Source organism: Neomonachus schauinslandi, chromosome 12, assembly GCF_002201575.2.
Source record: "Neomonachus schauinslandi chromosome 12, ASM220157v2, whole genome shotgun sequence".
In the NCBI taxonomy this organism is placed as follows: domain Eukaryota; kingdom Metazoa; phylum Chordata; class Mammalia; order Carnivora; family Phocidae; genus Neomonachus; species Neomonachus schauinslandi.
The window spans coordinates 51,362,551-51,390,429 of record NC_058414.1 but is presented as its reverse complement, the minus strand read 5'-3'; the positions used below and the strand labels follow the sequence as shown (position 1 = coordinate 51,390,429).

The 27,879-nt window shown below is 38.8% G+C and overlaps 1 protein-coding gene across 1 annotated transcript; it reads left to right on the top strand.

Moving 5' to 3' along the window:
* POLR1F (RNA polymerase I subunit F) lies at positions 1–27,879 on the top strand. The gene is made up of 4 exons (XM_021689727.2): positions 1–273; positions 22,370–22,511; positions 25,846–26,054; positions 27,098–27,879. Exons 1-4 carry the CDS (start codon positions 20–22, stop codon positions 27,495–27,497), a joined length of 1,005 nt encoding a protein of 334 aa, XP_021545402.1. The 5' UTR covers positions 1–19; the 3' UTR covers positions 27,498–27,879.

The window sequence follows — 27,879 nt, the reverse complement described above, 5'->3', positions numbered from 1 at the left end:
GGGAAACCTGACAAGCCGCATGGCTGCGGGTTGTTCAGAGGCTCCGCCGCCAAAGGCGGCCTCTGAGGGGCCGGTTGTGGGACAGGCCGGCGTCTTGCCCTGCCTGGAGCTGCCGACTTACGCTGCCGCTTGTGCGCTCGTGAATAGCCGCTACTCTTGCCTGGTGGCAGGCCCGCACCGAAGACACATCGCCCTGTCGCCGCGCTACCTTAACCGGAAACGCACCGGTATCCGGGAACAGCTAGATGCGGAGCTCCTACGCTATTCCGAGAGGTACCAGCCTCTTAGTCTTTTCCCCCGCCGAGCGGACAACGCCGTAACGCCTGCCTTCTTTTAGGCACAGGAGAGGGCGGCGGTAGAACGTGCTGATGGCGTAACAGAAAAAGGGGTGAATGGGAAAGAACGCGCCGGCCACCTGGGGCTTAGGCTCGAGGCGTTCTGGAGTCTTCATCCGGCCCCAGAGGCCCGTATCTCCCTAGTCGGGATCTGTACAGGTCCATTTTATAGGCAAGAAGGGAAACGTAAAGGTGATGTGAAATGTGTCGGTGGAGCGGGTGGAGAAGCTTGTTCTAGAACTGGCGTGTAGGGGTAAGAAGGGGTCTAGAGACCCGGTAGGCCCAGTTCTGTGTGTGAACACTGGAAGTTTCGAATGCAGTACTTAAGTAGATTCTCTCTCAGAATGAGAGAAATTTTGCACATAAAGCAATACAGTCGTTTATTTGTAAACCATGAAAGACAGTTTCTGTTGTTTATTTTGGCTCTGGTACTTTCGCTGGGTTCTTTTGTCTTGGACCTGATCATAGATGAGGAAAGTACAATTTTGTTTTGTTTTTAAGAACAGTTTAATTAGTCTAACTGGCCTATTGTCGGGTTTGAGGGTGAAAAACTTTGTGGTCCATTTAAATTAATATATTCAGAAAAAACTTGGAATTACAAAAGTGGAGGGTCAGAGGGAGGGAGGGAGCGTGTGTACTTTAATACTGCAGTAGACTACTTTGCCTCAAAAGCAAGGGTTCTAAAACTAGGATGAGTGGAATCCTTAGGGATTCCTTATTGCTCTTCAGGAATTTCATGACCTCCCCTCCCCTCTGGGAAATTTGCAGTCCGTTTTCTTGGGCAAACTATCCAAAGTGTTCACTTACTCAAGGGATCCTGAACAGGTTTAAGAATCAAGCAAATCTAGAATGTACAGCTTACTCCGAACGCCAGCACACTTGTGTGCCTATTCTGTATACTAGGGATTTAGGATTAAAAAAACAACAACAAAGAAAAAACAAGATCCCTGTTCCAAGAAACTGTAAGCTCTAATAAAGATAGAAATGTAAGCCAGATAAATCCAGTGAAGTGTTAAAATTTGACAGAAATCTAAATCCTTAAGAGGAAGAGTAGTGAATGTGATATTAGGACCTTTGAGGAACAACTTAATAGGAAAAGGGTTCTTTGAGATGGTAGTATTCAAGGCAAAAAAAAGTGGCATACACAAATGGATAGCATATATAAAATAGACTGCTTTGGTCAGAGAATTGTAAGTACTGTGTAACTGGAGTAAGGTGCATGTTTAGGGGAAAGACATTGCCTGCAGTTGGACAGGAGGATACAGACAGCGGGGGAGGGGGGGTGGACAACTCAGATGGACATTTTTCTCTTTCCTTACTGTCTGCTAGGTTTGTTTTTGTTTTCCTTTTTCTGTTTGCTTAAGCAGGCTTAGCACTTCATCCTCTCGGTGTCCTCCAACTCTGAAATTTGGTGCGCCCTGGAGAGAGTAGTACATATCAGATCTCTGGGACAGTCGGATATTCAGTTTAAGAAGCCACGCTTGGTAGCATTAGCTGCTGGCTTAAGGAGAGTGAGACTGGAGACATGGAGACCAATTAAGGGATTGTTACAGTTGTGCAAGAGAAAATGACGAGAGAGTATGGATTTGATATAAGGATATAAAAATGGTCATAAAGTCTGGGAAGAGGTAGTGTGTCATGTATTTTACCACTTTCTGGAACCAATCAGTGCCTCCACTTGACAGGCTAGGGGGAAGCCTCTCCAGTCAGTGCCATTACACCAGAGATAGAAGGAACTGACTGATAATTTCTGTAACTGAATGGGACAGTGTGGTCATGCGGAGCAGGTTGCACTATGAACAGATGAGGATTGCCCACTCTACACTCTCCCGTCCTCCAACCCCCATTACCACACTGGAGCACCCCAATACCCCAGTGTGGTAAAGACTGACTTATTCAGTGCAAGTAAAGCAGCACACATCGAACTATGCATTTCTAATTAGGGACCACCCATTGAACATATCAAGATTTGTAATGTCATTCAACCATTTATCATGTATAGGTAGGTTTACAGACTTTGGGGCCATCCTGTAGAATCAGGAGGACTTGCTTCACTTTAAGAAATGAGAAAAAGGGAGTGTTGGGAGGTGGAAGAGGGACAATAAAGTATCCCCCAAACTGAGAAGGCACTTTGAGATTGGAAAATGAAGCAGGTGACTCCATACAGTGCACACAGAGTTTTATTCTAGGTAATTTACTGACAGGGGGAATTGGGCAGGTGATGATCCAGGCAGCCGCACAGCTATTCTCCACAGTGTCTGGACCTTGGTTCATATTTATAGAGTGCGAAGGGATGTGCAGAGGGCATTGTGGTGAGATCAGAGGTCTAACGCTTAACAGACTTTGTGGCGCCACATGTGCTCAGGAAGAGGGGGGAGGAAAGTATGTTACCCCTACTAGTTATCTAAATAACTTCAAGGAAGATCAGAATGAGCCTTCCCATATTCTGGTCAGGACACATTAACCTCCAGGGGACCTGGAACCCGTAGCCCTGAGGGAGGTCATCACTCGGACATGAACAAGATGGAGGGCCAAACATGGGGTCGGTATTTCAGCATTCATGCCCTTTACCCCCAACATCTTTATGGCCCGAACGGTGTGTACGGCATGTACATCAAAGCAATTGTGAATTTCAGTATAAGTGGTGGCCCCCAACAGGGAGACGCTTCCTGAGGCAAGGAGGAGGGACATCAGCAGTGTGAGGCTGGGGCAATAAGACAAATGTTTGAGAGTCAGTAGACATGGCAGATATTCATTTGGCAACAAAACAATAGCGGTTTGGTCCCCATACCACCATGGCTTTTCATCATTCCTCATTCTTGAGTGACAGGAATGACTCCAGCCACTTCCTGCTGAAAAGGTGGGATTGATGAGGATTTTGAGGAATGAAATTCCCTTGTGTCCGATTGCAGATAACCCTTAATATTAAGTTGAGCCCCCATCCTTCATAGAGGCCTTTTTTTTGGAACTCTAATGTATAGTCTTAACATCTTATTCCACATTTCATAACGAGGTAAATCAGGTCAGTTCAGTTAAACAGTTGTCTCATTTTAGGAGCTGGTCCTGCAGGTGAGCTTTCAGAGTCAGGCATGTAAGTGTGTAAGTAGGTAGAAATCCAGATATTTGAGGAAACCAGAATAATTCAGGATCCAGCCCAGTGTTAAAGGTAAACAATAAACATTTGAGGACAATTAATCAGAACTAGAATCTAACCCCCATAAAGATACATTATTGAGACCTAATTTTTTCTCTCCAAAAATCACCCTCGTTTCCATCAGCAATAGCCAGATTAAGACTAATTTGTTTGTAAAACAAGTCCATTTTTAACAAATTTGGCCTAAATATTTACGTAAGTACAAGAATAGTGACTGGCTGCATGTTCTTTCAGATCTGCTTTGCTGGAACTTTTCATAAGGAATTAGCCATTCAAGGCTAAGAGCCAAGCCAAGTACTTGCCAACACTTTCAGTACCTTTAAGGATCTGATTATTTCCTCGCTTCTTGGGGTCCCCCAAATATCCTGATGTTCCTGAGCCTGTCAGTAGGTGACCTTCCTTGTTTACCTGGTAAGGCTCCTGGGAACTCTGTAAGCAAAGTACCAGCTATGCCAGTTATTCCAGGGGGCTTCACTGGCTTCATAAAATCAACCTTAGTTCCTTAAAACTGTCTGGTCATCTGAGTCTATGCATGTCTTTCTCAAATAGGACATTCCAGTCAAAGCCTTGGTAATAGAATCAATTTTTCTAAAGGTGACCTGTTAAAAGAAGAGATTCTTCGTGAACTTATGCAAATAACTATAATTGCCATGAAGGTAAGAATACTCAGAGTTTCTGAATTCTGGAGAAATCAGGTAGGGAGAAAAAGATAAATATTTCCTTAAATCCTGAAGAGCAAACATTAGAGAACCAGTGATGTTTCAAACAAGAGTCATAAAAAACTATGATCATCTTCCTCGATTCATTCAGTCTCATGTTACTAATTTTTTTTTTCAGTTTGAATACAGTTTTCCCATTATTCCCAGTAATTCTTACTTGGCTTAGTTTGTGATCTTTAGTGTATCAGAAACCTGTGTTTGTCAAAGTCGTCTCTGTGGTTCTCCTTGAAGATGAAACAAATTTGTAAGAGCATCAGAATAGTAACTGTAAATAACAAAAGACTCAAAAAAGGCCTTGGTTAAAGATCATACGAAATTTCATTATAGTGCAGTTGACAAGGAAATATTTCTGTGATAGACAGTACTTCAGTAATCAGAATTACAAGTAATGAGGTTATACCAGGATATATTAAAACTTTAGGAATTTCATAGCATTCACCCATGCAATATAACCTGAAAAGATTAATCATCACTTATCTGACAATGCTTCCCATGTAATTTACATATCAAATAAATAAGCCTTATTAGTTAAAAAGACTTCTTTTAGAATTTGAATTTTGAGAAATTTGTTAAAAGTATCAGAAGGTTTTAAAGCACATGCTTAGGGGCACTGAGTGGCTCAGTTGTTAAGCGTCTGCTTTCTGCTCAGGTCATGATCCCAGAATCCTGGGATCAAGCCCCGCATCAGGCTCCCTGCTTGGCAGGAAGCCTGCTTCTCCCTCTCTCACTCCCCTGCTTGTGTTCCCTCTCTCGCTGTGTCTCTGTCAAATACATTAATAAAATCTTTGAAAAGAAGAAAATAAATAAAGCACATGCTTAGGGGCGCCTGCGTGTCTCAGTTAAGCGTCTGCCTTCAGCCCCACATAGGGCTTCCTGCTCAGTGGGGAGTCTGTTTCTCCCTCTCTCCCTCTGTTCCTCTTCCTGCTTGTGCTCTCCTGTGTGCACTCTCTCTAAAATAAATAAAATCTGAAAAAAAAAATAAAGCACACGCCTAAAAAGGACCACAGATCATTACAAAACTTAAAACTTACTTAACGTAGATGGCAGTAAGAGATTCTAAAGGCAAATACAGAAGGTTACATAGTTGTTAGCAAAACTTAGCTTTTTTAATATTGAGAAGATATAGATTTATTAAGTAATTAAAGACCTAATAGCAAACTTTGTTTTTTTCTGGACAGATAAAGGAAAAACCTTTTACATTTTTCCATCAAGAGCAGACCAAGTATTCCAGGGAAACCCTGTCATTTCAACAGAGTGAAAAACCAAACTCCAGTCTTAAACCAGTGTACTTTTTTTTTTAAACATTTTTTTATTGTTATGTTAATCACCACACATTACATCATTAGTTTTCGATGTAGTGTTCCATGATTCATTGTTTGTGCATAACACCCAGTGCTCCATGCAGAATGTGCCCTCTTTAATACCCATCACCAGGCTAACCCATCCTCCCACTCCCTCCCCTCTAGAACCCTCAGTTTGTTTTTCAGAGTCCATCGACCAGTGTACTTTTAAAACTATTAATTCCAGTCTTCATCCTGACCACACATTCTTTTGCAAATATTTCTTTTTCACAGACTTCTTATAACTTTTAAAAAATTTTTATTTTTTACATTAAGATTTTCTCCTGTTTTCCCTCTTTAAATGAGTCTCATTTTAGGACATTACTTTTTTCCCTCTCAACAAAAATGTATTTCCATTCCTCATACTTTCTTACCAAAAACACATATCTTATTTCCCTTACATACACAGTTGCTTCCCTCATTATTTCCAGTAGTTTTTTTTTTTTTTTCAGTAGTCTTTTTAAAGACTTTATTTATTTTATTTTTAGAGATCGAGAGCAGGCGTGTGCAGGGAAGAGAGGGAGAGGGAAAGAGATAAGCCCAAGCAGACTCCATGCTGAGTGCAGAGCCCAGTGCGGGGCTTGATCCCATGACCCTGAGATCATGACCTGAGCTGAAACCAAGAGTTGGACGCTTAACTGACTGAGCCACCCAGGTGCCCCTCCGGTAGTCTTAATGACATTTGTTAGAATTATTTTTATTTTTATTTGTTTTTAAAATTTTTATTTACTTATTTGATAGAGAGCACAGGCAGGGGAGTGGCACAGGGAGAGGGAGAAGCAGGCTCCCTGCTAAACAAGGAGCCCGATGCAGGACTCGATCCCAGGACCCTGGGATCATGACTTGTGCTGAAGGCAGATGCTTAACCAATGGCAGACGCTTAACCTGCTGAGCCACCCAGGTGCCTGACATTTGTTAGAATTCTTAATGCTTAGAAACTTTACTTTCTCATGAAAACTAAGTAGTAAGCAGTACTAGTTTCAGGTGTACAATATAATTTGACAATTCTATACCTTACTCAGTGCTCATGATGATAAGTGGACTCTTAATCCCCTTCACCTATTTCACCCATCCCCTCACCCACCTCCCCTCTGGTAACCATCAGTATGTTCTCTTTCGTTAAGAGTCTGTTTCTTGGCTTGTCCCTTTTTTCTTTGTTCATTTGTGTTTCCTGAATTCCACATCTGACTAAAATCATGTGGTATTTGTCCTCCTCTGAGTGACTCTCTTCACTTAGCATTATACCCTCTCCATCTATCCATGTTGTTGCAAATAGCAAGATTTCATTCTTTTTTGTGGCTGAGTAATATTCCATTATATATAGACACCGCTTCTTTATCAGTTTATCTGTTGATGAACACTCAGGCTACTTGCATAATTTGGCTATTGTAAATAATGCTGTAATAAACAAAGGATGCATATATCTTTTTGAATTAGTGTTGTTATATTCTTTGGGTAAACACCTGATAGTGGAATTACTAGATCATATGGTAATTCTGTTTTTAATTCTTGGAGGAACCTCCATACTGGTTTTCACAGTGGCTGCACCTGTTTGATTTCCAACAAAAGTACACAAGGGTTCCTTTTTCTCCACGTTTGCCAACGCTTGTTTCTCGTATTTTTGATTTTGACCATTGTGACAGGTATGAGGTGAATACCCCATTGTGGTTTTGATTTGCAGTTCCCTGATGATGAGTGATGATGAGCATCTTTTCTTGTGTATATTGGCCATCGGTATGTCTTTGGAAAAATGTTCATGCTTTTTTCCCCCATTTTTTAATTGGATTATTTGGGGGTTTTTGGTATTGACTTATATAAGTTCTTTATATATTTTGGATATGAATTCTTTATCAGATATGTCATTTGCAAATATCTTCTCCCATTCGTTAGGTTGTCTTTTACTTTTAGTGATTGTTTCCTTTGCTATGCAGAAGCTTTTGATTTTGATGTAGTCCTAGTAGTTTATTTTGCTTTTGTTTCTCTTCCTTTTGGAGACCTATCTAGAAAAATGTTGCTAGAGTTGATGCCAGAGAAATGACTGCCTTTGCTTTTTTCTAGGATTTTTATGGTTTCAAGTATCACATTTAGGTCTTCAATCCATTTTGAGTTTATTTTTGTATATGGTAAGAAAGTGGTCCAGTTTCATTGTTTCACATGTAGTTGTCCAGTTTTCCCAACACCATTTGTTGAAGAGACTGCCTTTTTCCCATTGGATAGTCTTGCCTCCTTTGTTGAAGATTAATTGAGCATATAATCATGGGTTTGTTTCAAGGGCTGTTGTGTTCCATTGATCTTATGTGTCTGTTTTTGTGGCACTACCATACTGTTTTTGTTATTATAACTTTGTAGTATAACTTGAAATCTGGGATTGTGATACTTCCAGTTTTGTTGTTCTTCAGGATTGTTTTGGCTATTCAGGGTCTTTTATGCTCTCTTAGAAACTTTAGGATTATTTGTTCTAGTTCTGTGAAAAATTCTGTTGGGATTTAGATAGGGATTGCATTAAATTTATAGATTACTTTGGAGAATATGGACATTTTAATAATATTGGTTCTTCCAATTCATGAGCTTGGACTATCTTTCCATTTGTTTGTGTTGTCTTCAGTTTCTTTAAAATTTTAGAGAGACACGGTGGTGGGGGCCAGAGGGAGAGGGGGAAAGGAACTTAAGCAGGCTGTGCTGAGTGTGGAGCCGATGCAGGGCACCATCTCATGATCCAGAGATCACAACCTGAACTGAAACCAAGACGGGTACGCTTAACCAACTGTGGCAACCAGGCACCCTCTCTTCAGTTTTTCATTAGTGTTTTATAGTCTTCAGAGTACAAGTATTTCACCTCCTTGGTTAAGTTTTTTTTTTTTTTTTTTAATTTTTTTATTGTTAATCACCATATATTACATCATTAGTTTTTGATGTAGTGTTCCATGATTCATTGTTTATGTATAACACCCAGTGCTCCATGCAGAACGTGCCCTCTTTAATACCCATCACCAGGCTAACCCATCCTCCCAACCCCCTCCCCTCTAGAACCCTCAGTTTGTTTTTCAGAGTCCATCGGCTCTCATGGTTCGTCTTCCCCTCCGATTCCCCCACCTTCATTCTTCCCCTCCTGTTATCTTCTTTTCTTTTTTTTTTAACATATGTTGTATTTGTTTCAGAGGTACAGATCTGTGATTCAACAGTCTTGCACAATTCACAGCGCTCACCATAGCACATACCCTCCCCAGTGTCTATCACCCAGCCACCCCATCCCTCCCACCCCCCACCACTCCAGCAACCCTCAGTTTGTTTCCTGAGATTAAGAATTCCTCATATCAGTGAGGTCATATGATACATGTCTTTCTCTGCTTGACTTATTTCGCTCAGCATAACACCCTCCAGTTCCATCCACGTCATTGCAAATGGCAAGGTCTCATTCCTTTTGATGGCTGCATAATATTCCATTGTGTGTGTGTGTGTGTGTGTGTGTGTGTGTGTGTGTATGTATGTATGTGTATGTATATACATACCACATCTTTATCCATTCATCTGTTGATGGACATCTTGGCTCTTTCCACAGTTTGGCTATTGTGGACATTGCTGGTATAAACATCGGGGTGCACATACCCCTTCGGATCCCTACATTTGTATCTTTGGGGAAAATACCAGTAGTGCAATTGCTGGATCATATGGTAGCTCTATTTTCAACTTTTTGAGGAACCTCCATACTGTTTTCCAGAGTGGCTGCACCAGCTTGCATTCCCACCAACAGTGGAGGAGGGTTCCCCTTTCTCTGCATCCCCGCCAACATCTGTCGTTTCCTGACTTGTTAATTTTGGCCATTCTGACTGGTGTGAGGTGATATCTCATTGAGGTTTTGATTTGGATTTCCCTGATGCCCAGTGATGTTGAGCACTTTTTCATGTGTCTGTTGGCCATTTGGATGTCTTCTTTGGAAAAATGTCTGTTCATGTCTTCTGCCCATTTCTTGATTGGATCATTTGTTCTTTGGGTGTTGAGTTTAAGAAGTTCTTTATAGATTTTGGATACTAGCTCTTTATCTGATACGTCATTTGCAAATATCTTCTCCCATTCTGTTGGTTGTCTTTTGGTTTTGTTGACTGTTTCTTTTGCTGTGCAAAACTTTTTATCTTGCTTCCCTTGCCTTTGGCGATGTTTCTAGGAAGAAGTTGCTGCGGCTGAGGTCGAAGAGGTTGCTGCCTGTGTTCTCCTTTAGGATTTTGATGGACTCCTGTCTCACATTGAGGTCTTTCAACCATTTGGAGTCTATTTTTGTGTGTGGTGTAAGGAAATGGTCCAGTTTCATTCTTCTGCCTGTGGCTGTCCAATTTTCCCAACACCATTTGTTGAAGAGACTGTCCTTTTTTCCATTGGACATTCTTTCCTGCTTTGTCGAAGATGAGTTGACCATAGAGTTGAGGGTCCATTTCTGGGCTCTCTATTCTGTTCCACTGATCTGTGTGTCTGTTTTTGTGCCAGTACCATACTGTCTTGATGATGACAGCTTTGTAATAGAGCTGGAAGTCTGGAATTGTGATGCCGCCAGCTTTGCTTTTTTCCAACATTCCTCTGGCTATTCTTGGTCTTTTCTGGTTCCATACAAATTTTAGGATTATTTGTTCCATTTCTTTGAAAAAAGTGGACAGTATTTTGATGGGGATTGCATTGAATGTGTAGATTGCTCTAGGTAGCATAGACATTTTTACAATATTTGTTCTTCCAATCCATGAGCATGGAACGTTTTTCCATTTCTTTGTCTTCTTCAATTTCTTTCATGAGTATTTTATAGTTTTCTGAGTAAAGATCCTTAGCCTCTTTGGTTAGATTTATTCCTAGGTATCTTACGGTTTTGGGTGCAATTGTAAATGGAATCAACTCCTCAATTTCTCTTTCTTCTGTCTTGTTGTTGGTGTATAGGAATGCCACTGATTTCTGTGCATTGATTTTATATCCTTCCACTTTACTGAATTCCTGTATGAGTTCTAGCAGTTTTGGGGTGGAGTCTTTTGGGTTTTCCACATAAAGTATCATATCATCTGCAAAGAGTGAGAGTTTGACTTCTTCTTTGCCAATTTGGATGCCTTTTATTTCTTTTTGTTGTCTGATTGCTGTGGCTAGGACTTCTAATACCATGTTGAATAGCAGTGGTGATAGTGGACATCCCTGCCGTGTTCCTGACCTTAGGGGGAAAGCTCTCAGTTTTTCCCCATTGAGAATGATATTTGCTGTGGGTTTTTCATAGATGGCTTTTATGATATTGAGGTATGTACTCTCTATCCCTATACTCTGAAGAGTTTTGTTCAAGAAAGGATGCTGTACTTTGTCAAATGCTTTTTCTGCATCTATTGAGAGGATCATTTGGTTCTTTTTCTTTCTTTTGTTAATGTATTGTATCACGTTGGTTGATTTGCAGATGTTGAACCAACCTTGCAGCCCAGGGATAAATCCCACTTGGTCGTGGTGAATAGTCCTTTTAATGTACCGTTGTATCCTACTGGCTAGTATTTTGGTAGGAATTTTTGCATCCATGTTCATCAAGGATATTGGTCTGTAATTCTCCTTTTAGATGGCATCTTTGGTTTGGGGTTCAAGGTAATGGTGGCTTCGTAAAACGAGTTTGGAAGTTTTCCTTCCATTTCTATTTTGGAACAGTTTCCGAAGAATAGGTATTAATTCTTCTTTAAATGTTTGGTAGAATTCCCCTGGGAAGCCATCTGGCCCTGGGCTTTTGTTGGGAGATTTTTGATGACTGCTTCAATTTCCTTAGTCTGTTCAGGTTTTCTATTTCTTCCTGGTTCAGTTTTAGTAGTTGATACATCTCTAGGAATGCATCCATTTCTTCCAGATTATCTAATTTGCTGGCATATAGTTGCTCATAATATGTTCTTATAATTGTTTGTATTTCTTTGGTGTTGTGATCTCTCCTTTTTCATTCATGATTTTGTTGATTTGGGCCATTTCTCTTTTCTTTTTGATAAGTCTGGCCAGGGGTTTATCAGTCTTGTTAATTCTTTTTTTTTTTTTTTTTTAAGGTTTTATTTATTTATTTGAGAGAGAGAGAATGAGAGAGAACACATGAGAGGGGATAGAGTCGCAGGGCAAAGCAGACTCCCTGCCGAGCAGGGAGCCCGATGCGGGACTCGATCCAGGGACTCCAGGATCATGACCTGAGCCGAAGGCAGTCGCTTAACCAACTGAGCCACCCAGGCGCCCAGTCTTTTTAATTCTTTTGAAGAACCAGCTCCTAGTTTCGTTGATCTGTTCTGCTGTTCTTTTAGTTCCTATTTCATTGATTTCTGCTCTGATCTTTATTATTTCTCTTTTTCCTGCTGGGTTTAGGCTTTATTTGCTGTTCTTCCTACAGGTCCTTTAGGTGTAGGGTTAGGTTGTGTATTGAGACCTTTCTTGTTTCTTGAGAAAGGCTTGTATTGCTATATACTTTCCTCTTAGGACTGCCTTTGCTGTATCCCAAAGATTTTGAACAGTTGTGTTTTCATTTTCATTGGTTTCCATGAATTTTTTAAATTCTTCTTTAATTTCCTGGTTGACCCGTTCATTCTTTAGTAGGATGCTCTTTAGCCTCCATGTATTTGAGTTCTTTCCGACTTTCCTCTTGTGATTGAGTTCTAGTTTCAAAGCATTGTGGTCTGAAAATAGGCAGGGAATGATCCCAGTCTTTTGGTACTGGTTGAGACCTGATTTGTGACCTAGGATGTGATCTATTCTGGAGAATGTTCCATGGGCACTAGAGAAGAATGTGTATTCTGTTGCTTTGGGATGGAATGTTCTGAATATGTCTGTGAAGTCCACTTGGTCCAGTGTGTCATTTAAAGTCTTTATTTCCTTGTTGATCTTTTGCTTAGATGATCTGTCCATTTCAGTGAGGGGGTGTTAAAGTCCCCCACTATTACTGTATTTTGCTTTTGTTATTAATTGGCTTATATAATTGGCTGCTCCCATGTTAGGGGCATAGATATTTACAATTGTTAGATCTTCTTGTTGGATAGACTCTTTAAGTAGGATATACTGTCCTTTCTCATTTCTTATTACAGTCTTTGGTTTAAAATCTAATTTGATATAAGGATTGCCACTCCAGCTTTCTTTTGGTGTCCATTAGCAAGGTAAATGGTTTTCCACCCCCTCACTTTCAATGTGTGGGTGTCTTTGGGTCTAAAATGAGTCTCTTGCAGACAGCATATTGATGGGTCTTGTTTTTTAATCCAATCTGTTAGTCTGTGTCTTTTGATTGGGGCATTTAGCCCATTTCATTTGGGTTAACTATTGAAAGATATGAATTTAGTGCCATTGTATTGCCTGTAAGGTGACTGTTACTGTATATTGTCTCTGTTCCTTTCTTTCTTTTTTTTTTTTTTTTTTTTTTAAGATTTTTTTTATTTATTTGACAGAGAGAGACACAGTGAGAGAGGGAACACAAGCAGGGGGAGTGGGAGAGGGAGAAGCAGGCTCCCCGCAGAGCAGGGAGCCCGATGCGGGACTTGATCCCAGGACCCTGGGATCATGACCTGAGCTGAAGGCAGTCGCTTAACCAACTGAGCCACCCAGGCGCCCAGTCTCTGTTCCTTTCTGGTCTATGTTGCTTTTAGGCTCTCTCTTTGCTTAGAGGACCCCTTTCAATATTTCTTGTAGGGCTGGTTTTGTGTTTGCAAATTCCTTTGTTTTTGTTTGTCCTGGAAGCTTTTTATCTTTCCTTCTATTTTCAATGACAGCCTAGCTGGATATAGTATTCTTGGCTGTGTATTTTTCTCATTTAGTGCTCTGAGTATATCATGCCAGTCCTCTCTGTCCTGCCAGGTCTCTGTGGATAGGTCTGTTGCCAATCTAATGTTTCTACCATTGTACGTTACATATCTCTTCTCCCGAGCAGCTTTCAGGATTTCCTCTTTGTCTCTGAGACTCATAAGTTTTACTATTAGATGTCGGGGTGTTGCCCTATTTTTATTGATTTTGAGAGGTGTTCTCTGTGCTTCCTGGATTTTGATGCCTGTTTCCTTCCCCAAATTAGGGAAGTTCTCTGCTATAATTTGCTCCATTATACCTTAAGCAGCCCCTCTCTCTTTCTTCTTCTGGGATCCCAATTCTAATGTTGTTTCATCTTATGGTATTGTTTATCTCTCGAATTCTGCCCTCGTGATCCAGTAGTTGTTGATCTCTCTTTTTCTCAGCTTCTTTATTTTCCATCATTTGGTCTTCTATATCACTACTTCTCTTTTCTGCCTCATGTATCCTAGCAGTTAGTTCCTCCATTTTTGATCGCACCTCATTAATAGCCTTTTTGATTTCAACTTGGTTAGATTTTAGTTCTTTTATTTCTTCAGAAAGGGTTTCTCTAATAACTTCCATGCTTTTTTCAAGCCCAGCTAGTATATTTAAAATCATCATTCTGAACTCTAATTCCAACATTGTACTAATGTCCGTATTGAATAGGTCCCTGGCAGTCGGTACTGCCCCTTGTTCTTTTTGTTGAGGTGATTTTTTCCATCTTGTCATTTTGTCCAGAGGAGAAAAGATGAATGAGAGAACAAAATGCTAACAGGGTAACAACGTCCCCAGAAAATATACTCTAAACAAATCAGAAAAGACCTGAAACCAGGGGAAAAGAAAGGGAAAGAAAGAAAAAACATAAAAACAAACAAAACCAGAACAAAACAAAACAAAAAAACAGAATATGATCAAATATGATCAGGCTGGTGCATAGATCAGTGCCACACACTAGATTTTGGGTGTATTTTGGTCTGTTAGAAGAAAGTGCCTCCCAAAATTTTAAAGAAAGAAAAACTTACGTATGTACAAAAATAAGGGTTAATAAGATGAAGGGATGGAATATGACTGTAAAGATGAAAATTATAAAAATTTTATAAAAGGAATTGATAAGATAAGTTGTTTGAAAAAAGAAAGAAGAGGGTTTAAAAAAAGGAGAGAATGTGATCAGACAGGAGACTAGAACAAAGCCATACACTAGAGATTTAGGGTATATTTTGATCTGTTAGAAGAAACTGTATCTCAACATTTTAAAGAGAGAACAACTTATATATATCTGCCAAAAATAAGGGTAACTACTCTGCAGGGATAGAATATGACTCTAAAAATGAAAAATAAAAATGTTTTTTAAAAAGATTGATAAGATGTTGGTTGAAACAGGGAAAAAGAAACTAGAAAAAAAAGACAGTTAAAAAAAATTAACTTTGAAAGACTAAAGAATCATGGTAAAAAAGCCATGGATTCTGTGTGCAGTATTCCCCTAGCTCTGGAGTTCTCTTGTTCTCATTGATGGGTAAACTTGGTCTTGGCTGGCTGTTCTTGCTGATCTTCTGGGGGATGGGCCTGTTGCCATGGTTCCCAAATGTCTTTGCTGAAGGCCGAATTGCCCCGCCCTTGCTGGTCCAGGCTAAGTAATCTGCTCGGGTTCGCTCTTGGGAGCTTTTGTTCCCTGCAAGCTTTCCGTACAGCTTTGGAGGAGGAGAGTGAAAATGGTGGCCTCCTGTCTCCACCCCGGAGGAGCCAAGAACTCGGGGCCCCACTTTGTGAGCCGCCAGAGAAAAGCAGTCAATCACTCCTGTCGCCCCGGTCTCTGGCCGCACTCCGTGCTCACCAGGCCTGTGACCAAGCATTTCTATCTCTGGCACCCGACCCCGTGTGGAGTCTCCAAACCCAGCAGATCCCTGCGGTGTGTTCCTGCGCCACTCCTCCCGGGGGAGGAAGGGGAGTCTCCCCGGATCTGCCGCTTGTTGGGTCCCTGCTGGAAGAGCAGTGGCCTGACTGTGTCGCGGATCACAGCTTATGGCAACACCGAGCTGAGAGCCTGCTCCAATACCTGGGAGCTCTGCCGCACTCAGGCACCCCTGGTCTTTCTCTGACCCCGAGGGTCCTGAGACCACATTGTCCCGCGAGGGTTCCACCCCCCGCTTAGCCACTGGAGCGACGTCCCTCAGCGGAGCAGACTTCTAAAAGTTCCAGTTTTGTGCTCCGTGGCTCTATCACTTGCCGGATGCGGCTGATGGAGGCCGCCTCCCCCCCGCCATCTATCCTCCCAAATATCTCCTCGGATTCACTTCTCCGTACGTCCTACCTTCCAGAAAGTGGTCGCTTTTCTGTTCAGAGAGTTGTTGCTATTCTTTTCTTCGATCTCCTGTTGAGTTGGTAGGTGTTCAGAATGGTTTGATCCCTATCCAGCTGAATTCTTGGGACCAGACGAAATCCAGGTCTCCTACTCCTCTGCCATCTTGCCCAGCTTCCCGGTTAAGTTTATTCTTAAGCGTTTTACTATTTTTGGTGCAGTTTTAAGTAGGATTGTTTTCTTAATTTGTTTCTGCTACATTATTAGTGTATAAAAATGCAGCAGATTTCTGTATGTTCATTTTGTATTCTGTGGCTTTACTTAATTCATTTATCAGTTCTAGTAGTTTTTTGGTGGAGTCTTTCAGGCTTTCTCTTCTTTTTTTAAAGATTTTATTTGAGAGAGTGCATGCGAGCAAGAGCATGAGTTGAGGTGGGGGTGCAGAGGCAGGAGAGGAAGAAGCAGACTCCCTGCTGAGCAGGGAGCCTGACGTGGGGCTCCTTCCCAGGTCTCTGAGATCATGACCTGAACCAAAGGCAGACGCTTAACCAACTGAGCTACCCAGGCTCCCTGAGTCTTTCAGGTTTTCTATGTATAGTATCATGTCACATACAGTGAGTGAAATTTTTGTTTATTCCTTACCAATTTGGATGCCTTTTTTTCCTTTTCATTGTGTGATTTCTGTGGTTGGCACTTCCAGTACTCTGTTGAATAAAAGTGGTGAGAGTGGACATCTTTGTCTTCTTCCTGTTCTTTGGGGACAAGCTTTCAGTTTTTCACTTGAGTATGATATTAGCTGTGGGTTTTTCATATATGGCCTTTATTATGTTGAGGTATGTTCCCTCTAACCTAGTTTGTTGAGGCTTTTCGTCCTAAATGGCTGTAACACTTTGTTAAATGCCTTTTATACATCATTTGAAATAACAGGGTTTTTTCGTTTTGTTTTGTTTTAAGATTTTATTTATCCATTGAGAGAAACCATGCACATGAGCAGGGGGGAGGGGCACAAGGAGAGGAAGAAGCTCCTCTGCACTGTGCAGGGAGCCTGACTCAGGACTCGATCCCAGGACCCTGAGATCGTGACCTGAGCCAAAGGCAGATATGCCTAACCAACTGAGCCACCTAGGTGCCCTGAAATGATACAGTTTTTATTCTTTCCCTTTGTGATGCAGTATATCACATTGATTGATTTGCAAATATTGAATCTCTCTTGCTTCACAGGAATAAATCACACTTGATCATGGTGAATAATTTCTTTAACGTATTGATGGATTCAGTTAGCTAACATTTTGTTGAGGAATTTTGCATCTATGTTCATCAGAAATACTGGCCTGTGGTTCTTTTTTGTGGTGTCTTTTTGGTATCAGTATAATGCTGGCCTCCAAATGAATTTGGAAGCTTTCTTTACTCTTCTATTTTTTAGAATAGTTTGAGAATAGTAAGTATTAAGTATTGAAATGTGTGGTAGAATTTACCTGTGAAGTCATTTGGTCCTGGACTGTTGTTTGTTGGGAGTTTTTAGGTTATTCATTCAATTTCATTGCTGGTAGTCTGTTCAAATTTTCTGTTTCTTCTTTGTTTAGTTTTGGGTGGTTGTAAGTTTCTACGCAGTTATCCAGTTCTTCTACGTTGTCCAATTTGTTAGTATATAATTTTTAATTATATTTTATATATTTTTATTTTATATATTTTTAATTTTTTAATAATGTCTTAAAATGCTTTGTATTTCTCTGATGTTGGTTATTTCTCCTCTTTCAATTCTGATTTTGTTTGAATTTTCTCTCTCTTTTGAAGAGTATGGCTAAAGGTTTATCAGTTTTGTTAATCTTTTCAGTGAACCTGGTCCTGGTTTCATTGATCTATTCTATTTTTAGTTTTTATTTTATTTCTGCTCTAATCTTTGTTACTTCCTTCCTGCTATTGGTTTTGGGTTTTGTTTGCTCTTTTTCTAGCTCCTTTGGGTGTAACGTTAGTTTGAGATTTTTCTTGTTTCTTGAGGTAGGCCTGTAGTGCTATAATGTTCCCTCTTAGAACAGCTTTTACTGCATCCCCAAAACATTTTGGACCATTGTGTTTTCATTTTCGTTTGTCTTTTTTTTTTTTAAGATTTTATTTATTTATTTGACAGAGACAACAAGAGAGAGAGCACAAGCAGGGGGAGTGGGAGAGAGAGAAGCAGGCCTCCCACGGAGCAGGGAGCCTGATGCGGGGCTCTATCCCAGGACCCCGGGATCACGACCCGCGCCGAAGGCAGACGCCTAACGACTGAGCCACCCAGGCGCCCCCATTTTCGTTTGTCTTTGTGTAATTTTTTATTTCCTCTTTGATTTTTTTGACTGACACATTCACGGTTTAGTAGCATGTTACTTAATCTCCACTTAGTTGTGTTCTTTTAGATTTTTTTCTTCTGGTTGATTTCTACTTTGATAGCATTAAGGTTGGAAAAGATGCATAGTATGACTTCAGTCTTTTTGAATTTGTTGAGACTTGTGAGCTAACATACCTATTTTGGAGAATATTCTGTGTGCATTTGAAAAGAATGTATATTTCCTGTTTTAGGATGGTATGTTCTGCATTTATCTGTTAGATCCATCTGTTCCAGTGTGTCATTCAGAGTCACTGTTTGTTGATTTTCTGTTTGGATGATGTATCTATTGATGGAAGTGGGGTATTAAAGTCCTCTACTATTATTGTATTATTATTGATTACTTTCTTATGTTTGTTATTATGTTTACTAGTGATGAGTTCCTTTAACTTTTGTTTGTCTGAGATATCCTTTCTCTCTCCTATTCTGAATAGAGTATCCTCATGGCTGGGTTTTTTTTTTTTTTCTTTTCCCTTGAATGTATCAAGCCACTCTCTTCTGACCTGCAATGTTTCTGCTGAAAACTCCACTGATAGCCTTATGGAGTTTTCTATATGTAACTGTTTTCTTTTCTCTTGATGCTTTTAAAATCCTCTTTTTATCATTTTTTGCCACTTTAATTACTGTGTGTCTTGGTGTGGACATTTTAGGTTGCTTTTGTCTGGGGCGCTCTATGCCTTCCGGATCTAGATGTCTGTTTCCTCCCCCAGACTCAGTAAGTTTTCAGCTATTATTTCTTCAAATAAATTTTCTGCTCCCTTTTGTCTCTTTTCCTTCTGGGATCCTCATAATGTAAATGTTATTATACTTGATAGTGTCCTCAGTTCCTTTAATCCATTTTCATTTTTTATTATTTGTTTCTCTCTTCTGTTCATCTTGATTGCTTTCCATTATGCTGTCCTCAAGGTTGATGATCCATTCTTCTGCATCCTCCAGCTATGATTTATTCCCTCTAGGGTATTTTTAATTTCACTTATTAAGTTCTTCATATCTAATTGTTTCTTTTTTATGTTTTCTGTTTCTTTGTTGAGGGTCTCACTGATGTCTTCCACTCTTCTCTCAAATCCAGTAATCATCTTTATGATCATTATTTTCTCTATCAAGTATATTATCCCATTTCGTTTAGCTCTCTTCTTGTGAATTTGTACTGTTCTTTCATTTGGGACATATTCCTTCTCATTTTGTTTAATTCTGTGTCTGTTAGGAAAGTCATCTGCTCTTGAAAGTAATGCCCTTAAATACAAGAGGTCTTGTAATGCCCTGCAGTGCAATGTTTCCTATTCACCAGAACGTGGCAGTTCAGGGGTGTCTATTATGTGTGTTGTGTGTGCCCTGCTTTTGTGGCTGAGACATGTTTTCCTTCAGTCCAGTCGTCTGCAATGGCTCTCTTTGCCTGTGTGGGCAGGGTTTGGTCCATGTGTTGTTAGTGGGCTAGTCTGGGACCACCTTGGGCTTGAATTGAGCCAGAGCAGTCTTTTGCCAGAGCTGTGGAAGCACCAAACTCAAGGGTGCTTTCCCTGTGTGGTCACCTGAGCAGCTTTTGCTGGTGGGTTGGGTCTGCAGTTAGACCAATGTCTGTCCCCAATCCACTGCTGGGGCTGCAGCTGGACTGGTGTGTGCTGTTACTTTCCCTCTCCCAGGGGCAAGTGTCACTTTGGAGTGGTGCTGGCCCCTGTTGGGGCTTGTGGCACTGCTTTGAATGGGCTTCAGCCAAGATCTGCAGGAGAACAAGGGAGCTGGTTGTGCTGCATCCAGTACCAGCAAGGTCTACTACATTGATCTGCTATGGGAGGGGAGCTAAAGCCGCCTGGGAAAGCTGCAGAGGGCTGGAGGGGGTGGATCCACATAAATGTGTGGCTGGGGCATGCTTCTAGCAAGCTAGGTGTAGATTGTTGTGCTGTGCTGGGTCCTGCAGCTGTCCCTGTATTTAGGCTGGGGGCAGGTGTTGGGGAGGGAAGTGGTGCCCACCAGCTCTTTTGTTCTTGGAGAAATCTCCTGAAGTTCCCTGCTTCTTCAGCCCATGCTCTGAGATTATTAAATAAATCTCTTTCCTGTATACCCCAGGCATTTTTCAAACTGCTGCTGCTTTGCTCTATCTCAGCGGGACTGTCTGTTCTGTCTCTTTAAGGGCAGGGACTCTGTTTTCTGTCCCCCTCCTGCCTCTTAATGTATTGAGGCTGCTGATTTTTAAAGCTCTAGGTGTTAAGTCCTGTTGATTGTTTAAAAAACAACAACAACAAACCAGAAACAAAAAAACGGGAGAAGCCAGGCCCCTCCGGTTTTCAAAACCAAATGTTATGGGGATTTGTCTTGTCAGTGCAGCCCCCCCAACCTGGGGAGCCTGGGGCAGGTCTTCTCTCCCCTCGTTGCCCTCACAGAGTCCCTCCTTCCTAAGGTCAGTCCCCCTCTATGGTACAATCTTTCAGTAAGCATAAAACATGTTTATGAACAGATCCAAATTTATCTTTACTTTTTCCGTAATAAGACAGAAGTAGATAAACGTTATGTTTCGTAATCAATATTTTCAGTATTTTATTTGGAAAAAAATTTAGATGTCCAATGAATGGTTTCTCAGGGTTTCATGTATTTACCCAAATCCTTTTGGGTTTAGGCTCTATGGTCACATTCCCAAGTTACCAATTTTGAACCCTACAGAACCCAATACCTCTCTCTTATAGGAAATAGTTTGCATTACTATCTTTACTATCATGAAAATACATCTTTACTGTGAATTGAAACTTAAAGGTAATATAACCTACCTTCACAATTGGAAAAAAAAAAAACAAACCTGTAAGTGCTCCAACATAATACCATAAAATATGTTTCAGTGTGATAATGCTCAAGGATGACTAGTTTGCACTGATACCTAGAATCGTCAGTGTGTCTGTTACAAGGGTGGATTGACGCAGGGGTTTTGAGTTGACAACTCAGAGAACACATACAGTGTCTCCGCTGGTGAAATGCTTTTCTGAAGTAATGAGTAGTTCTCAGTAGAGTTCCCTACTTAATAATCCACCCTTGAATTTGCTACTACATTCCTGGAAGTTTTAATGTATATTAAAATGATGCAAACATGACTTTATGCTGATGTATATGTGTGTGTGTGTGTGTGCGTGCATGTGTGTATATATAAATATATAAATAAGTATATGCACAGACATATATATATCTAGATATTTATATATATTTAGAACTAGATTCTATGTCCACCTATTTACAAACCCATTTGTTCCCTCATTCAGAGGTCATGTAGACTTCTGGGTTTTCTGTGCCTCTAAGATTGTCCTAGTGATGTAGTTCCTGCTTGGGAAAACATATGCAGAAATTAACAGTTGAAAAAAATGCTTTCTGGAGGAAGTCTCTGAGTTAAGTCTCTGAGTTTATGGTCCTCTTGATTTGATAGTTATTAAAGTTCCTTTCCAGTGATTCCTGGCTGTTTTATTTAAGCAACAGCTACTAGGGATAAATTCTTTCTCTTGTGCTGTGTGAATAGTTTTAGAAATTTAGTAGAGTTCAACAGAAATGTTCTATGCTCTCAAGGGCCTTAGATTTGTGTATGGAATGCAAAGATACACAGATAGTCAATAAAATGAGATTAAATTCAATGATGACGCTGTGCCATAGTGTCTTCTAGGAGTGCAGGAGGAGTGATTTCAGCCTTGCCTTGGGGAGTCTGGGAACTTTTCTTCAACAAGTAGAAGTAGTGGGTGTGGTAGTGAAGCCACCAGGTGTGCCTCCTTAGTAGTTAAAGTTTAAGTATTTGGAAATGACATTTTGAAATAGTAGTTGCCCCCTAATCCTGTCATACTATGTAGACTAAAGTAGCAAAATCAGTTCTTGATAAATAAGACTACATATTTCACTTATTAACATTTCTATTTATTACTAACAGTTGTAGTTTGAGGATTTTTCTCCCTTATGTTATTGGCTTTAATATTTAGGGGCTTCACCTGTGACTCCAATACTTCTCTTACTATGGACCATCTAGTATAGAAATTCAGTAATGGTGGATAATACCAAAATTGCCTTGATTCAGTTATACTCAGAAATAGAGACATTTTTCTTGCAAGTCTTTTTTTTGTCTCATTCTAGCATGACTAGAATTCAAATGCATAGCTAATAGGTCAACCTATTGCTTATGCATAATTGGACATTTTGTTTCTCGGTACCTATCTTGAATAATCATTTTTAACTTAGTATATTGGAACCCTTTGGTGAAATTGAATTACTCAGGTAGTTAGGGATTAATCATATGCTCTTGTGTTTTGGCATGTGTGGTTATATTTAAGAGGTGTATAATTTTTGGACTCAGTATATTTAATCAGTATGATAATGGCCTAGTTTAAAAGAGGATAAAAATTTTTTTTTTCTTTTTTAATAGCCTTTTAGGTGTCCCCATTGCATATGATAACATCAAAGTAGTGGGTGAACTGGGAGATATTTATGATGATCAAGGACACATTCATCTTAACATTGAAGCAGATTTTATTATTTTCTGTCCTGAACCGGGGCAAAAGCTTATGGTATGTATTTTTATATATATGTATATTTTTTAAGCTTTCTTTGTATACTTGTATAGTAATATAATTTGGAAAATTTTAAGAGACTTGGGAAGCAAATCGATTACTATTATTGGTTTCTAAAAATTTAAAGAAAAAAATTTACCATCAGTTCAACATTGGTAAGTTTTTAAACTCCATTCTCCTAAAACTCACATGTATGTGGAAAGAATGTGTCTCAGAATTTATTCTTTGGATAGCACCAGAATGATCTTAAGCTGTTAAAAAAAAATTATTATTAGTTTATTATTTCTCAATTACACACAAATAGTTTCTTTTATAAAGGATTCAAATCGTGTAGTAATCAGAGGAATTGAAAATTCAAAGGGTTGTGGGACCAGGCAGGTAATGAAAGTGAATTAAGGATGAGGTCAAGGCACCTATAATGTGCCATGGGAATACAGGCCCTGTGGGATAGGTCTTTTAGTTTTTCAAGAGGAATCTGGAAATACAGATTTTTGTGAAGTTGACTGAACTATATATCCCATTATGCTCTGCACTTGCCTTTCTCTTCTGCCAGCAGTTCTGTGTATATGCCTTGTTGCACATACATATAAATATATATACACATGTTTATTTTTTTAAGAACTATTAACCCTTTATCGCTAATAAATACAGGTCAAATTTTATCCAAAAGGCACTTCTAATTTAAAAATTTTTCAGAATCAATTAAACAAGTATCTTGGGCCTGCCCAACTGGGATCCCACAACCAGCCTCCATGGCAATAGTATGGTTATAGTATAGCTTTTCTTCTCTGATAAAGTTGGCAGTAGATTTGTACTTAAATTCCCACACTTACCAGCTTTGTGTAAGTTACTGTAAATGTACACATAGAAATACCATACTATACAGAAAGTATGAAATGAAAAAAAACTCCGTCCTTTTACTCTATTTCCTACAATAAGGTCCAGTCTTCAAATAAATTTGGACAGTTCGTTTCAGTTTTTTTAATATGAGGTATAGTTTACATACAACAAAATACATAGATCATAGTGTGCAGTTCAGTGAATTCTGATAAGAGCATATATACCATTCTATTTTGGAACAAGCCTCCTGCCCTTTCCAGGTCAGTCCTCTCTATTCCAGATACAACCACTGTTCTGATTGCATATATTATAAAATTAGTTTTGCTTGTTCTATAATTTCATATTAATGGACTTTTTCATTATACAGTGTTTGAAAATCTGACCTCTTTTGCTCAACATGTTTTTGCATTCATCCATGCTGTTTGGTGTGGTAGTTTATTTCTCTTTGTTGCTCATGGTATTCAGTTGTATGAATGTATCATAATTTAATTGCCCATCTTTACTGATTGACATTTGGGTTGTTTCCAGTATGAAGCCATTATGAATAAAGCTGTGAATGTACATTTTCATTTCTCCTAGGAAAAACTAGAAGCAGCATTTGGTTTTGTCTTTTAATTTTACTTACGGGCATATACTAGTTTCTCCTTATGATTTTAATTTGCATTTCTCCTTTAAGCTCTTTCATGTGTTTCAGTAAGGGGCCTATTCAAGTGCTTTCCCCATTTTTAATTGGGTTTTTGTATTATTGAGGTAGAGTAGTTCTGTTTATATTCTTCCTACAAATCCTTTTCAGATAAATGTATTGTGACTCTTTTCCCCCAGTCTGTGACTTGTCTCTTAACTTGTAATGGTATCATTTCATAAACAGAAGTTTTTAATATTGATGAGGTCCAATTTGTCATATTTTTATGGTTACTGCTTTCTGGATCCTGTATAAGAAACTTGCCTACTCCTAGATTGTGAAGATAGTTTCTGTAAGCCTTGTAGAATTTTGCAGTTTTCGCTTTTCCATTTAGATATATGACCAATCTTAATTTTTGTGTGTAGTGTGAAATAGGCCCTTGAGATCCATTTTCTTATTCATATGGTTATATTCAGTTGTTCCAGAACTCTATAGTGAAAAGAATTTCCTTTTCCTATTATCTTAAACTGATAGGCTTTATTGTTTTATAGCAGTTTTAGATTTACAGAAAAATTGAGTTGAAAGTAAGTCCTTCCCCCACCGCAGTGCACACAGTTACTCCTATTATTGACATCTTGCATTAGTGTGGTAACATTTGCTACAGTTAAGCTGATATTGATACATTATTATTTTTTTAAAAAGTGTAGAATTAGTTTTCTTTCTTGTACATTCTAAAACCCCTGGAATGTACCACACAATGACATGTGTCCCCCATTACTGTATTCTATAGAATAATTGGGCACTGCTCTAAAAATTCTCTGTATTTTACCTACTTATCCTTTTCCCTCTATCCCTCCTCTTGAAACCTGGCAACTATTGATCTTTTTTAGTGTCTCCATAAGTTTACCTTCTCCAGAACTTCATAGTTGGAATCATATTGTATGCAGCCTTTTCAGCTTGCCACCTCTGACTTAGCAGTATGCATTTAAGGTTCTTCCATGTCTTGTCACCGGCTTGGTAATTTTTTTTTTTTTTTAACTGCTGAATAGTACTCCATTGTATAGATGCACTGTGGTTTGTCCAGACTCCTGATAATGACACCCAAAGAATTTTCTATGTATAAGGAGTTGCCAACATTAAACAAGGCTCTATACATGTTAATCTCCAAATTTAAAATACATGATTTAAAAAAAATACTTCAGATGTTCATTTATATGTTATATATATTGATTCTTAGGGGAAGAAAAAACTAAGGCTTTTTTTTTTAAACTTTAAGCTTAAAATCATATAGCACATACTTTAGTTTTAAAGCTTCTAAAAATGTTATTGTGATTCAGTCAAAATAGCCATGCTCAAGTTCTACATAGGAAGGGTAAGCTGTCTTCTGATACATTGCTTACATCATGCTAAAGTTAAAGAATGCTCTTTAAGCTTTGAAATTCAGACTGTTGATAGAAATATAATGTGGATCCTAGTTATAGAAAGCATATGCTTCCTGCCTTGAGGTCTTTTCACATTTAGGTCATATCAAAGAGTATTTTCTGCTTGGTTTCAATATGGTTATAATCTATTCCCCAGGGAATCCTGTGGCGGGAGCTAAGGAGTTTTTGTTTTTTTTATCCAGTTAGGCAGTTGATATGCAATCATTTAGTAAAGTTTGAGCTTTCTCTAAACTCTACAGTGTTCTAAAATGATGGTTTAGTATAACATGTAAATTTTAATTGAAAAACTTTTTCCATATCAAATTACACCATATTTTGATGTTTTCTCTTTGAAGATCAGTTTGAAGCTTATAAAGTTTTATTTACCTTTTAAACTCTTTGGATTTCTTGATGTTACTTTTTTCTTTTCCCTTTCCTTTCTTCCCAGGGTACAGTTAATAAAGTGTCTTCCAGCCACATTGGCTGTTTAGTACATGGGTGTTTCAATGCCTCCATCCCTAAACCTGAGCAGATGCCTGCAGAGCAGTGGCAGAACCTGACGATAAACGTGGGTGATGAACTAGAATTTGAAGTATTTCGTTTGGACTCAGATGCTGCTGGAGTATTCTGCATTCGGGGAAAATTAAATACCACCAGGTCAGTTCCTAATCACATTATTTTGAATTTTGATACTTAATGATTTCTATTTAATTCTGATGATTTAGAGAATATAAGGCCCTCTTTTAAAATAAAATTAGAATATTCATGCTTCAAACCATAAAGTCAATACTTTGTCACAGCACTTAAGATTCCTATTTACATTGAATATTCTAAAGCTCTACACATCTAGCTGTTCCCTATTTTAATCAGTCTATTTTCTAGTTTAATTTTTTTAACAAAAGCTTGATCATACTGCATAACTATTAGCCTCTTATTTTTACACAGTTGAAACAAAAATTTGATTTTTGTCATTATGCCAGGTAGATAATTTCTGAATCTTTTTTGTATTAAAATTCTTTTAAGAACTGTCATCTTGAGCTTGGTTCGATGGGAGCCAAGTTTAATGGAGTGAAGGAAAAAAAAGCTTTGGGAATATTGCTGGTGTTAATAATCAAGGCAAAATCTAAAAAAATATTAAGACTATGAGTTAAAGTTTTAGAACAGTTGTCCAATAGAACTTTCTGTGATGATAGGAATGTGTGCTTTATTTGTGTAGTATTAAAGTTACCTCATTGAAATTACTTAGTCATACATAGCTAAGGTTTCTGTATAGGACTCTGCAGTTCCAGAGAGAGGCCTACTCCACTGATCCTTGTTTTTATTTTAGTGTTAACTCTTAACTTTGAAGGTAATACTGCTTCAAGCACGGTTATGGGAAAAAAAATGAGGATTGAGAGTTAGAAACTCCATTAATTTCACAGATAATGGAAATATATATTTTATCACTCGTCAGTTGTTTAATAAGCCTGGGTGTGGTGATGTTTATTGTGACCTAATTTTTCTAAACCAAACCAAAATTTAGAAGCTACATTTTAATGGGCTAAGGGATAACAAGATAGAATATTGGAAATTTATGCCATACGTCTATATCTTGTACTGCTGTTGTTATTTAGAAAAAAAAAAAAAAAAAACACTTGGTATATTCTTGATCTCATTGTATTCTTTTTGTTTATTGCTCTGTAAATTTTTTCAACTGTTAGTTTACAAACCAAGTGCTCTGCAGTTTCTGAAGAAGTAACAGAAACTGGTACTGAAGAAATTATTGAAAAACCTCTCAAGAAGAAGAAAAAGAAAAAGAAGAAAGACCCAGAATCATATGAAGTGGAAAGTGATAACAGAGAGTTAGCAGATTGTGCAGATGCCACAATGAAGAAAGAGACAGACCTGCAGATTGATAATGTGAATGGCCTCTGGAAGGCTGAGCCAAAAAAGAAGAAAAGGCACCAGGAAGATCAGGACCAGGATCCTGTTTTCCAAGGCAGTGACTCCAGTGGTTACCAGAGTGACCATAAGAAGAAAAAAAAGAAAAGGAAACACAGTGAGGAAGCTGAATTTACCCCACTTTTGGAACACTCACCTAAAAAGAAAAGGGAAAAGTAATTTTCTTTAGTGCATTTTAAATATTCAGCTTTTTAAAGATTTAGATACAAGAGATGAATAAATGTGGGAATGGTATGAAAGGCTTGTGTATTCCCGTAGTCTACAAAACAGGAAACATTTGATTAGGAGTTTTTGGTGCTTAAATTATTACAGTGATAATTACTGTAGGAAATACCAGGATTATTAAACTGCCATTTTATTGTTACAGAATAAAAAGGTAAGAGCTACTCTTTCAAGTCTTGCATTTTCCCAGTTTTTACATCTAAATTAGATAAAATTATTCCTATACTCTGAAGACTGGCAAAAGGACTTTATAATACAGTGTAGTTCATATCATTCAAGAATGAGCTGGAGCTTGTTTTTTTTTTTTTTTTTTAAATAA

Bases quoted from the DNA above. Each gene is read 5' to 3' on its own strand.
- POLR1F (XM_021689727.2), top strand. From the start codon at position 20: ATGGCTGCGGGTTGTTCAGAGGCTCCGCCGCCAAAGGCGGCCTCTGAG. The intron at 22,512-25,845 runs GTATGTATTTTT...CTTTCTTCCCAG, and splicing joins AACCGGGGCAAAAGCTTATG to GGTACAGTTAATAAAGTGTC. The intron at 26,055-27,097 runs GTCAGTTCCTAA...TTCAACTGTTAG, and splicing joins GGAAAATTAAATACCACCAG to TTTACAAACCAAGTGCTCTG.